General features: G+C 43.2%; 1 protein-coding gene across 4 annotated transcripts in view; it reads left to right on the top strand.

Annotated features, from left to right (window-relative positions):
- Nucleotides 1-14020, top strand: part of CLSTN1 (calsyntenin 1) — a 77593-nt gene that overhangs the window by 57807 nt on the left and 5766 nt on the right. For 2 of the 4 annotated variants that reach the window (XM_070474254.1, XM_070474253.1), the window contains 4 exons: nt 2638-2759; nt 8532-8694; nt 11813-11869; nt 13205-13362. In XM_070474254.1, coding sequence (XP_070330355.1) covers nt 2638-2759; nt 8532-8694; nt 11813-11869; nt 13205-13362 — 500 coding nt within the window. The remainder of the gene's footprint in view (nt 1-2637; nt 2760-8531; nt 8695-11812; nt 11870-13204; nt 13363-14020) is intronic. The other 2 variants (XM_070474256.1, XM_070474255.1) reach the window with 1 other exon arrangement.

The raw sequence follows: 14020 nt of genomic DNA, 5'->3' as shown, positions 1-14020 counted from the left end.
GAGTTTTATAGTTTCTGGTCTTACATTTAGATCTTTAATCCATTTTGAGTTTATTTTTGTGCATGGTGTTAGAAAGTGTTCTAGTTTCATTCTTTTACAGGTGGTTGACCAGTTTTCCCAGCACCACTTGTTAAAGAGGTTGTCTTTTTTCCATTGTATATCCTTGCCTCCTTTGTCGAAGATAAGGTGACCGTAGGTTCATGGATTTATCTCTGGGCTTTCTATTCTGTTCCATTGATCTATATTTCTGTCTTTGTGCCAGTACCATACTGTCTTGATGACTGTGGCTTTGTAGTATAGTCTGAAGTCAGGCAGATTGATTCCTCCAGTTCCATTCTTCTTTCTCAGGATTACTTTGGCTATTCAAGGTTTTTTGTATTTCCATACAAATTGTGAAATTATTTGTTCTAGTTCTGTGAAAAATACCGTTGGTAGTTTGATAGGGATTGCATTGAATCTATAGTTTGCTTTGGGTAGTATAGCCATTTTGACAATATTAATTCTTCCAATCCATGAACACGGTATATTTCTCCATCTGTTTGTGTCCTCTTTGATTTCTTTCATCAGTGTTTTATAGTTTTCTATGTATAGGTCTTTTGTTTCTTTAGGTAGATATACTCCTAAGTATTTTATTCTTTTTGTTGCAATGGTGAATGGTATTGTTTCCTTAATTTCTCTTTCTGTTTTCTCATTGTTAGTGTATAGGAATGCAAGAGATTTCTGTGTGTTAATTTTATATCCTGCAACTTTACTGTATTCATTGATTAGCTCTAGTAATTTTCTGGTAGAGTCTTTAGGGTTTTCTATGTAGAGGATCATGTCATCTGCAAACAGAGAGAGTTTCACTTCTTCTTTTCCTATCTGGATTCCTTTTACTTCTTTTTCTGCCCTGATTGCTGTGGCCAAAACTTCCAAAACTATGTTGAATAGTAGTGGTGAGAGTGGGCACCCTTGTCTTGTTCCTGATTTCAGGGGAAATGCTTTCAGTTTTTCACCATTGAGGGTGATGCTTGCTGTGGGTTTGTCATATATAGCTTTTATTATGTTGAGGTATGTTCCTTCTATTCCTGCTTTCTGGAGAGTTTTAATCATAAATGGATGTTGAATTTTGTCAAAGGCTTTTTCTGCATCTATTGAGATAATCATATGGTTTTTATCTTTCAATTTGTTAATGTGGTGTATTACATTGATTTGCGGATATTAAAGAATCCTTGCATTCCTGGGATAAAGCCCACTTGGTCATGGTGTATGATTTTTTTAATATGTTGTTGGATTCTGTTTGCTAGGATTTTGTTAAGGATTTTTGCATCTATGTTCATCAGTGATATTGGCCTGGATCCTCTATGACCCACATCCCAGAATTTAGAAATAAAAGCAAATATAAACAAATGGGACCTAATGAAACTTAAAAGCTTTTGCACAACAAAGGAAACTATAAGCAAGGTGAAAAGACAGCGCTCAGATTGGGAGAAAATAATAGCAAACGAAACAACAGACAAAGGATTAATCTCAAAAATATACAAGCAACTCCTCCAGCTCAACTCCGGAAAAATAAATGACCCAATCAAAAAATGGGCCAAAGAACTAAACAGACATTTCTCCAAGGAAGACATACAGATGGCACAAAAACACATGAAAAGATGCTCAACGTCACTCATTATCAGAGAAATGCAAATCAAAACCACAATGAGGTACCATTATACGCCAGTCAGGATGGCTGCTATCCAAAAGTCTACAAGCAATAAATGCTGGAGAGGGTGTGGAGAAAAGGGAACCCTCTTACACTGTTGGTGGGAATGCAAATTAGTACAGCCACTATGGAAAACAGTGTGGAGATTTCTTAAAAAGCTGGAAATAGAACTGCCATATGACCCAGCAATCCCACTTCTGGGCATACACACCGAGGAAACCAGATCTGAAAGAGACACGTGCACCCCAATGTTCATTGCAGCACTGTTTATAATAGCCAGGACATGGAAGCAACCTAGATGCCCATCAGCAGACGAAGCTGTGGTACATATACACCATGGAATATTATTCATCCATTAAAAAGAATTCATTTGAATCAGTTCTAATGAGATGGATGAAACTGGAGCCCATTATACAGAGCGAAGTAAGCCAGAAAGATAAAGACCATTACAGTATACTAACACATATATATGGAATTTAGAAAGATGGTAATGATAACCCTATATGCAAAACAGAAAAAGAGACTCAGATGTATAGAACAGACTTGTGGACTCTGGGAGAAGGCGAGGGTGGGATGTTTCAAGAGAACAGCATCGAAACATGTATATTATCTAGGGTGAAACAGATCACCAGCCCAGGTTGGGTGCATGAGACAAGTGCTTGGGCCTGGTGCACTGGGAAGACCCAGAGGGATCGGGTGGAGAGGGAGGTGGGAGGGGGGACCGGGATGGGGAATACATGTAAATCCATGGCTAATTCATTTCAATGTATGACAAAAACCACTGCAATGATGTAAAGTAATTAGCCTCCAACTAATAAAAATAAATGGAAAAAAAAACACACACACACACACAAAAAATGGCTGGGCACAGGTGTTAGTGTCTGCAAAAGCTGCCTGGTGAGTAGTGAGTTAAGTTGATGGTTTACCAGTAGAATTTCTCTCTGCAGAGATGAACCGACACCATTACTCACTCTATGTCCACGGCTGCCGGCTGGTTTTCCTCCTCCGTCAGGATCCTTCAGAAGAGAAGAAATACAAACCTGCAGAGTTCCACTGGAAGCTGAGTCAGGTGAGGGAATGGAAAACTCACTGATACTATTTTTTTTCAGAGAGAGTAGATGGGGCAATGAAACCTTGCACGGGACCAACTATTTATGGGCAGGGTGTATTGAAGGTTTTACAGTTTCTGTGTCTGTGGGTGATAGGATAGCACATTAAATCCATTGAACTCCTTCATGTTGAAAGACTTTGTTTTTTTACATGTGTGTATTTTGTACATAAAATATTAATACAGGCATACCTTATTTTATTGTACTTCTCAGATACTGGGTTTTTTTGGGGGGCGCATACTCTGCAGCATGCAGGATCTTCGTTCCCCAACCAGGAACCAAACCCGTGCCCCCCTACCCCGGCACCTGCACTAAGAGCATGGAGTCTTAACCACTGGACTGCCCTGGAAGTCCTAAGCATTTCCAGATGATGGTTACAGTTTTTAGTAAAGTATTTTTAAATTGGGCTTCCCTGGTGGCTCAGATAGTAAAGAATCTGCCTGAAATACAGGAGACCTCGCTTTGATCCCAGGGTCAGGCAAGATCCCCTGGAGGAGGGCATGGCAACCCATTCCAGTATTTTTACCTGGAGAATTCCATCCTGGCAGTCTATAGTCCACGTGGTTGCAAAGAGTTGGACACGAGTAAGCAACTAACATACACACAGACACAGTTATTTTTTAGACATAATGCAGTTGTGCACTCAATAGACTATAGTATAGTGTAAACATAACTTTTTATACTTTGGGAAACCAAAAAAATTGATGTGACTCACTTTCTTGTGATATTTGATTCATTGCTGTGGTCTGGAGCCAAACCTGTGATATCTCCAAGGTGTGCCTATATAAAGAAATAGTATGTTTCAAATACAAAATGCTGTGTTATAATTTATTGAAATAAGCAGCACTTACTTAAAAATTGAGCTCCTTGTATTTGTTTATTCATTGACTAAGTGTTTGGCTCCCAAATTGTGCCCAGGACTCTTTATGCCTCAACAAATTTAGGGATACAATATTTTGAATTTTCAAGGAACCAGCAGTCTTGACATCTTTCAGACATCACATGAATTGCTAGGTCTTGGGAATTTACAGTTTTGGCATTAGATCCTATTATACTTCTTGTGATGATGTCATATCTTTGCAAGGCTAATTTTCTAGAAGTCGCAGTGGTAAAAAAGCAAGTGTCATGTGCAAAGAATCAATGCATTATAAGAAACGAGGAGATGCTGTGAACTGAGAAAGCCTTTCCATTACAATCACAGCAGGTTGTTTTGTCTCATGATTTAGAGTTGGTACAAGAAGGAAACCTTTGGCCTGGGCTTAAATTATCTGTCTCCTGGAGTTAGTAGATACGAGCAGATATAGTGTTACATGTGCTTATAGTTGGTGAAATATAACATTGTCTGAAACTATTACAAGACAGATACATAAGAGCCCATATGAGAGGAAAAAAATGTGTGGTGGTAGAAAGATGAGGTCACTGTCCAGATAACAGCATTCATCTCTTACTGTTATCATTTTTATTTACCTAGATCATTTCTTTCTCGGACACCATTGTCATAAATTTTTTCGAGATACTAAGGTATCCAGAAAAAATTTTTTGCAGCGTAGGTAGACATTTTAGGTATAGTTCTGTTTTCGTAACCATAGTCTGCATTTATATATTTAGTTTCTTCCTTTCTTTTAAATAAAAATTTTGACTGCACCCCACGGCATGGGGGGATCTTAGTTCCCCAACCAGGGATCATACCCATGCCCCCTGCAGTGGAAGAGCAGAGTCCTAACCACTGGACTGCCAAGGGTGTCCCAAGGTTTCGTTTCTTCTGTTTACATGTTTTTGAAACTTTATCATGGAATATTTTAGACATAGGTAAAAGTGGACAGATTAGTATAAGGAACAACTGCACACACCCTTCAGTTGGGTTCAGCAATTATCAGCTCTTGGTCAGTCTTATTTCATTGTCACCTCCACTGTTAATAATTTTTCAATATCCATCCAGTATTCAAATTGTTTCATAGATGTTTTTGTGTTTACAGTTTTGTTTGTTTGCATCAGGATCCAGTAAGAGGCCATACATTGGGATTTTCTGATAGACTTTTTGAGTTTATTTTAATCTATAGACTCTCCTCTTCTCCCTTGAAATTTGTTTGGTAATAAAATCAGGCTTTAGTTCAATAGGTTTCAAGAGTTTAGATTTGACTGGTTGCTTCCCTGTGGTGTAATGTAACACACTCCTCTGTTGTCTCCTCCTTTTAAAGATGTTTATTTATCTATCCATCTGTCTACCTCCTTACAGCTGTGTTAGGTCTTAGTTGCAGCCCCTGTGCTCTTTGTTGAGTGTGCGGGCTTCTCTCTAGTTGAGGCACGTGGGCTTAGTTGCTCCACTGCATGTGGGATCTTAGTTCCCTGACCAGGGATCGAACTTTCATCCCCTGCATTGGAAGGCAGATTCTTAACCGCTGGACCACCAAGGAAGTCCCACCTCTCTTTTCTTTATACCCTGTACATTGGGAGTGGGCTCTAAAGACTTGATTAGAATGGGGTTTATTGTTTCTGATCTGTTTAAGCCCTGGGTCTGTTTTTTTCTCTTCATGATGTAAGCAGCCATCAGTGGTCAGTGTCACCATCCTTGTGGCATTTGTTTTCTGGTCACTTGGATGGTAGGAAGTGTGTTCCCAGGAAGGGCTCATGGGAACAGTTAATTCCTAACTTCTTACATGTTGTTTTAATAGTTTGTCTGTGGCCTTTATACTGAAGGTCACTTTGACTGGATATCTCATCTCTGGCTCAGATGTAAGATTTCTAAGAACAATCTCTCTCTCCATTGAGTTCTAACATAAAATGTTACTGTTAAACTGTGACAACAACTTGATTTTCTTTCATTTATAAAATATTTAGTCTTTTTGTTTGGATGATTATAGGATGTATTTCTTTCTCTTCCTCTTCTTTTAATTTTATGAATACGTCTTAGTGGTTTTAGGTGTGTTTTCCCAAATATGTGGTATTCCCTTTTAGTATCTAGTTTCAAATGTTTGGGTATTTCATGCGGGTTTTTTGATATTCTTTTTCATTGCTTTGGTTTTCCTCCCTGGGGACTCCTTTTATCTTTTGTTGATTTTCTTCACCTTTTTTACTGTAACTGTCCCTTTCCTTTAAATCATTTCTGTATCCTGGCACCTCGTTTCTGAGTTACTTTAATTATGAACTTGTTTTTTACTGTTTTATGTCATTCTCCTAATGTCTTTTAGCATGTTTTAAAATACTAGATCATCGTTCTCATCTCTTTTGTTAGGTATGACTTTCAGGTATGGTTTCATTAGCTGAAGAGATATTATTCCCTTTGGTTTTCTTTTCTTTTCCTTTTAAAAACTTCATGTGGAATTGAGTCATGATCATTTCCACTCCCCCACCCTCAGTTTTACATGAAATTAGCTTTCTTACACTTTGAAAAGAGAGAGTTGATCAGCATGACTTTTTTTCCGCCTAGCTTTAAATTTTGAACTCTCCCTTCTGTTGTCTTCATAAAGTTTTTTTTTTTTTTAATGTGGCTTCACACCCTCTGGTATCTCCTGGATCAGAAACCCTGTTGCTTTTCTCCACCTGGCTTGTTTCAGCATTCATGTAGTCACCTCATCAGCAGTATTGTCGTGGGTGTTGTCTGTGGCTTGGGGTTTTACTCTCCTCATCTCCCTGTTTTCAAGGAAATTAAAAAATTACACTAATTCTACTGCTATCTTCACTTCCTGTGTAGCTCAGTTGATAAAGAATCTGCCTGCAATGCAGAAGACCTGGGTTCAACTCCTGAGTCGGGAAGATCCCCTGGCTACCTACTCTAGTTTTCTTGCCTGGGAAATTCCATGGACAGGGAAGCCTGGTGGGCTGCAGTGCATGGGGTTTCAAAGGATCGAGCACAACTGAGTGACTGAGCACACACTCAAAGGGAGCGAGGCTATTGTTGATGTAAAGTGAGTAGTTGGAGTGGTCCCAGGTGGCACTAGTGGTAAAGAACCCGCCTGCCAGTGCAGGAAACATAAGAGACATGGGTTCGATCCCTGGGTCAGGAAGATCCCCTGGAGGAGGCCATGGCAACCCACTCCAGTATTCTTGCCTGGAGAATCCCGTGGACAGAGGACCCTGGTGGGCAGCAGTCCATGGGGTCGCAAGAGTCGGACACGACTTAGTGACGCACTTGAACTTGACTACTATCTTCTCAGGATATGCTCATGGACTTTGACCAAATATTACTGATATTTAAGTACAGTGTTATTCTACTAATCCCCTAGAAACCTGTAATATTTGTAAAACTAGGAATGTAATATAAATTACTTTCTGAAGAAGCTTCTATTATAGAACTTGTTTGAAATAAAGACTTAAACTAAAATTAAGATCTTACCCATCTCAAAAGTGAATTACTGTGTAATTCCTTTATATAGAAATATGTGATGACACATTTATATACACATATATCATGAGTATATAGTAAACATACATACAGTGTTAATAGGTTTGAATTTTTCCTCAGGCTCAAAAGCAGTTGCTTTTCTTTTGGGAGTAATCTTTGGTAATGTCTTCATTTATTTGATGTTGCTGGCCTGTTTAAGCTCTCAATTTCTCCTTGGTTCAGTTTTTTAGAACTAAAAGGTAAATTGGGCAAACTTAAAAAAAAAATTATTTAATTTTTGGCTTCATTGCTGCTTGGGCTTTTCTGTAGTTGTGGCAAGCAGGGGCTACCCTCCTGTTGGGGTGCGCGGGCTTCTCACTGCAGTGGCCTTTCTTGTTGAAGGGCGTGGGCTCTAGGATGTGTGGGCTCAGGAGCTGTGGCACACAGGCCTAGTTGCTCTGCCACATGTGGGAGCTTCTCACATCAGGGATTGAACCCGTGTCTCCAGCATTGGTTGGCAGATTCTTTATCACTGGGCCACCAGGGAAGCTTTGGGCAAACTTTTTGAAAGGCATGTTTAGAAATTTCATCCCAGAGTATCTCCTTTTCTGCTTGTCCCTGTTCTTGCATAAGATATAAGCCAGAAATTAGGCCAGTGCCAGACCAGCTGGGGCCTCGGAGACTGCAGACCAGCACTCTCCGTGTGACAGCAAGGGAGATACTCAGTGATGGGAGAGGAACTCAGGTGAGTTTGGCCACCTGAGCTTTATGTTCATACTTGTATAGACCATCACTTTTGAACCGAGAAAGAAAAGTACATGATGCACAGTGGGCCTCATTCTGAGACGAGAGGTATTTTTCATTTTGATCCAGAAAAGGAACTGCCAGCCCCCTGAGTGGTGTCCATCCTGCTGATGCTAGAATTCCCTGGTATCGTGCTCCTGGCAGAAGAGGGTTGGGCAGCTCACCATTTGAAGCCCTGTCTCATGATGGGCAAGTAGCACCCCTCCCATCCCCCAGTCTGACATGTCCTTGAGGTGGTTGTCACCTGGGCCCTTTGGGTGAGACATGGTGGGAAGAGACATATTTTGTTGCTTTTTTATTTATTTATTGATGACGTGGACCATTTTTTAAGTCTTTATTGAATTTGTTAACAATATTGCTTCTGTTTTATGTTTTGGTATTTTGGCCACAAGGCATGTGGGATCTTGGTTCCCTGACGAGGGATGGAACCCACACCCCTTGCATTGGAAGGCGAAGTCTTAATCACTGGACCACCAGGGAAGTCCCTGTTGTTGCTTTAAATCTTTTCCTTTCTAGGAAAACAGAAATTGGTTCTCATGTCCAGCTGTGTGAGAGGGTGAGAAGGAAGGAGGGTGTTACACACCTAACACTTCCCTTGGCCCCTCAGGTCTGTGACGAGGAATGGCATCACTACGTCCTCAACGTGGAAATCCCCAGTGTGACCCTCTACGTGGACGGTGTCCCTCACGAGCCCTTCTCTGTCACTGAAGATTACCCACTTCATCCATCCAAGATCGAAACCCAGCTCGTGGTTGGGGCTTGCTGGCAAGGTAACGGTCACGGGTACTCCCTTTTCCCCTCAATCGCAGGGAGCAATGCTTTTTCTCTGCTGTGTTGATATTAATAGAAGCAGGCTCTTCTCAGTATTCTCATTCCTTGCTGTCCTGTCCTTTATCTTTTCATTCCTTTGCCTTTCCGGGGGCATTGCTGTGCAAGGCTCTGGGGCGCAGCTCTGTGATGCTCGAGGCAGTGAAGGATGGGAACACCTTTCCTGAGGGCCTGGGAGGGAGTGTTGTGCAGAGAGAGAGTGTGTTGAGAAACTTGTTTATAAATTAATCTGTTCATTGGAAAGTTTACAGAAACACAGAAACAGCAGTCAGGCACAGATGTTTGAGTTGCTCTGGCCCAGAGGGCACATCAGAGTGTTTGTGGTTGGTAACTTGGTAGAAGCACTTCAGTGAGGACTAGAGAAGAGTCTGTGGGCGTCTCTGCCAAAAGACTGAGATGGGATGTGATGACAATCACCAGCAAGATGATACTGCTTATTCTTGTTTTCTAAGTGGCAGGCTGTGTGCTGATGGCTTAACATACATTATCTCATTAATTCTAAGTGATACATCTGTGGGGCAGAAGCTCTTTTTATCCCTATTTCACAGCTGAAAAACTGAGGTGAAGAAAAGAAGCAAGCCGTGTTAATCAGCTGATCACATGGCGCTAGGGTTTGAACCCCTGGGGCTGGGGCACTCAGGCCAGGGTCTCTGATCCACCGAACGAGGAGTGTTAACCTTTTCTGTGCCATGGATTCCTCTGGTAGTCTGGGAAGCCTGAGGATCCCTTCTCAGAAGGATACATTTCTTATGAATCTATAAAATAAAACACATAGGATTTCAAAGGTGACCAATTAGATTGAAGTACATACAATTATGAAAGTGCTAAAAAGCCGTAATTTGTGAAATAGTAACATCTGTGTTGCTATTTACATGTGAAGATCAGGCACATCTGTTAACTGCTGTGAGTCAGAATAGCAAGGGGCTTTGTAACAATGCTTGTTGGTGTGATGGGACATGATTTCTATTTGCAAAGTCACAGTTTCTTCCAATATTCCTGTTTGTAGCTGACATTTACAAGGAAAAGGAAAACTAAATATTAGAAGTTAGTGAAAATAAGCTTGTGATTTTTCCCACCCAAGTTCATAGGTCCCCTGGTCTGCCACTGAGGTTCATGGGGCCCCACCTCCAACCCTTGCCCTTGACTCTCTTGTGTGACTGCAGGGTGTCATAATCATCGCATGTACCTGCTAAATCAGCCTGCCTTTTCCTTCTCTGTGGAAGTGTTGTATCTGGAGTTAGATTAGAAATTTATGAAAGAGCCTAATTTCCAAGACATCATTTGAGCAAACTCTGGGAGATGGTGAAGGACAGGGAAACCTGGCATGCTGCAGTCCATGGGGTTGCAGAGTCCAACACAACTGAGCAACTGAACAGCAGTTTCCAAGACACTGTTGCTGCTTTTCAGAGGATTGAATTCCATAATTTTCCTTTAGATCCTTTCAAATGAAAAGGAATATGACAGTATTCACAGTGAACTTCTTCAGTGAATTCCCAGATTTAATTCTGGTGACAGTTGGTTTGTAAGAAATGAGAACATGAGACCAAGGAGTGAGGAATAAATTATTAGGCATATCAGAAGTTTTTGTTATTCTTAAAATTTCAGTTCACATTAGCTTCCCCAATTTCTCAGTGAAGACTTGAATAAGAATACAAGGGCCAACCTAAGTGTTACTTTGTATTCTGAGAACTTTGTTGCATTTGTTGCCCTCACATTCCACTCTGCCTTCCTGTTCATGTCCTGGTGCCTCTGCTGTCAGAGGGCAGTCACTTTCACCCTCTCTCATCTCTTTCTACCTCAGCCCTCTCCACATCCTCAGCCAGAAAAATCTCCCTAAATCTCCAAACCAGACACAAGTTTTTAAAAATCGTAGTTAACAGGAAAAAAGATCTCCTTTCTTCCTTTCAGGGGATTCGAGATCCCTTTTCAGATTCACCATGGGGAACTCAGGCTGGAGGTCCCCTCATGGCATCAACAGAAACATCAGTTCTAACTATAGGTTGTGAAGACAGAGGAGCTGTGTGGGCCCCGGGGCTCACCTGTGTGTTCAGACAGAGGAGCTGTGTGGACCCCAGGGCTCACCTGTGCACACCTGGCCTGGAGCCCACTCAGCTGCAGCTAAAGCTAAAGGGGGAGAGGCCTGTTCTGTAAGGTGGGGTGGACACAGGGAAGCAGTCTTGAAAGTGGAGACTCTGTCCTCTTATCGGGTGGGTGGGTGCCTAGACCCAGAATGCTGGTGGGTAGCCGCAGCTGCTGTCCCTGAGCCCTGAGCCTGTCACCGATTGAGTATGTTTCTCTGGGTTAAGTTCCCTAATCTCTGACTCCCTTCCTGTTCAGAAAAACTGGTTAAAAATGCCTTCCTTCCTCTGTCCCTTGCAAGTTAAAGTCTCAACCAATTATGTACTCCTTTTGAGCCTTCAAAAAAGTCATACCACGTTCGCTACGTTCCAGCCTCTGGATGCTGACGCATGTGTTCCCCATCAGGAAGGCCGGTGCTGTGGTCCAGGTGGGCTGCCATTTGCATCGGGTCCGTCTCTGCCATTGACGTCAGCACCATTTGGCTGGGTCCTGCCTGGGCAGGTTGAGGAGATCAGTGAACTGAGCACACGGCTTTCAGTCAGTCTTATTTTGAATCCAACTTGTGTTTTGGCAAGGAGGCTGTAGGAAGGTGAAATAAAAGACTGGAAAAAGATGAACAACATGGTCCTACTGTATAGCCCAGAGAACTATATTCAGTATCCTCTGATCAACCATAATGGAAAAGAATATGAAAGAGGGTGTGTGTTTGTGTGTGTGTAACTGAACCACTTTGCTATACCGCAGATTAACTTCGTAAATCAACTACACTTAAACTTTTTTTTTAAAGGATGGGAGGAAGCATTGGGGTAAAAGGTGACGAGGTACAAGCTTCATCCACGTGGAATGTGTCAGGAGGGATGAGAGGCGAAGTGTTCTCTTTGTGTTTGTGTTTGGTAACTTTTCAAAACTAATTTTCAAGGTCCAGTTCTGAAGAGCCTAACCTCTTGGTCCTTTTATATTGTCTGTCTTGCTTTTCTACAGAGTATTCAGGAGTTGAAAATGACAATGAAACTGAGCCTGTGCCTCTGGCCTCCGCAGGTCCCTGGACTCTTGCCTACGGTTTCACTCTTGTGTTTCATTTAAAGACGAGACCTCCATTCATTGCCCATTCCGCATGCGACACCCCGGTTGCATTTGGGTCCTAGACACTGTCTTGAGCTGCTGCTTTGCCTTATGCTGCCCCATTGCATCATGGGATTTCCCTTTTCTGCCCGTGCTGATCCCAGCTGAAGTGAGAGCAAATGACTCATTCATGCGAGGCACTAATGAGAGTTTCTTTTACCCCCTTCATCAAATCTTACCCCATCCCACTGCCTGAGACGCCCTGCTGAAATCTCAGGCCAGGATTGGGAGGCTGCCTCCTGCTTCTTGTGTGTCTGAACTACCAGATAGGAAAAGACTCGTGTCTAGATATTCTGTCCCGCCCGATAATAAATTCTAAATAATGTTTCTTAGAGATCTCGATCCCTAGCAGTGATGTTGCATGTAATGTCCTTGTCAGGATTGAGACATGCTGCTGACAGTCGGGCTCTTCTCCTTCAGTGTAAGAACAGGGTTTACTACCTCCTGGTTTTGGCTCTTTGTGACAACCTGTCAGGGGCCACTTTCTGGCTTTTTCTTACAACATTTTCATTCTCCTCAGCTGTCCTCAGTAGTTGGAGACAGGAATGCTGCGCGTCAATGAAACAGCCATCTGAGTGGCCTTGATAATAGGCTTCTAAGTGCAGGGTGGGGTTTTAACATTCATTTTATCTTTCTACTCCTGCTTGTGTGTATTCATCCCTGAGTTTGTATGTATTCTGGGAATATGCTCAGTTAGAAAAAAAGCAACCCAAGGGGAATTCCCTTTTTGTCCAGTGGTCAGGACCCCGTGCTTTCACTGCAGGGGCCCAGTGTGATTCCTGGTCAGGGAACTAAGATCTTGCATCCACATGGTGCAGCCAAAAATAAATAAATTTTTAAAAGGCAGCCCAGCATCTGATCCAGCTGATTGAGAAGGCAGTGGTTGAAGAGACTGGCACCAGGAAGATGTCACTCATGTGCCATGGTGACCAGCGCAGCATGGGCCACCCTTACTGGGGAGTGGCCACATGAGTGGCGACAGTCATGGGACCTCTGGGCTTTTGGTGAGGGACACACCCCCCCCCCCCATCACCACCAGCTCCTCTCTTCTCCGGGCCACATGCATGATCATAAACCATTTAATTCCTCATTGTGCTTCCATGTCAGCTGCAAGGCTAACAGGATCTGATAGGAACTAACCTGCATGTCCACCCATCAAGCCAGCACCACCGGTAACACCACGTCGGAGGTGAGACGGGAGGCCCCCGGCCGCCCCCGCAATTTCTGCTTTCCCTCCCTCGTGTTCCACAGGTGGTGACCTGCGCATGGCCCAGTTTTTCCGAGGTAATCTGGCTGGCTTGACCATCCGTTCTGGGAAGCTCACAGATAAGAAGGTGATTGACTGTCTGTATACCTGCAAAGAGGGGCTAGACCTGCACACCCCCGAAGACAGTGGCAGAGGTGTCAAGGTAACACAGGGACCCCCCCCTGCCTGGCACCCCACTCCCCTGCACCCACAGCTTCCTTGACCTCAAGTGCAGGGGCCGCTGGCACAAGGTTTGATCTGTTTTTACTCTTAGCACCTCCAGCACCACACCCTAACTCTCCAGCTCTTTGGGCCCCCGTTCCCCAGTCATCCCGTAGTCCACTTCCGTCCTGACACTGACTGGGCACCAGGCCCCCCTGCCTACCAGACACCTGCTCCTCAGCTGCTAGTTACAAGCTTCCAGGCCTCTGGTATCTACACTTCCATCCAGCTTGGCTGCAAGTCCAGGATTCCCACAACCCCTCCCCCTTTTCAGTTTCAATAATTTGTAGAACTCAGAAAATCCCACAGAACACTTTGCTTACGGTTACTGGTTTATTGTAAGGGATGCAACTCACGAACAAGCAGGTGGAAGAGATACTCAGGGCCTGGGGTGAGGGGAGTGCACAGGGCTTCCACCCCCACCCCCCAGCACCTTGCTATGTCTGCAAACCCAGAAGTTCGCCAGACCCTGTGGTTCAGGGGGTTTGTAGAGATTCCATTATATAGGCGTGATGGATCAAATCATTAACCACTGGTGATCAATTAACACAGTCTCCAACCTTTCTCCCTTCAAGGGTAGGACTGAAGGTCCACTCTCA

This window comes from Odocoileus virginianus, chromosome 11 (assembly GCF_023699985.2).
Source record: "Odocoileus virginianus isolate 20LAN1187 ecotype Illinois chromosome 11, Ovbor_1.2, whole genome shotgun sequence".
NCBI lineage: Eukaryota > Metazoa > Chordata > Mammalia > Artiodactyla > Cervidae > Odocoileus > Odocoileus virginianus.
Note: the sequence above shows the minus strand (reverse complement) of the source record. Positions and strands in the feature narration are given on the sequence as shown.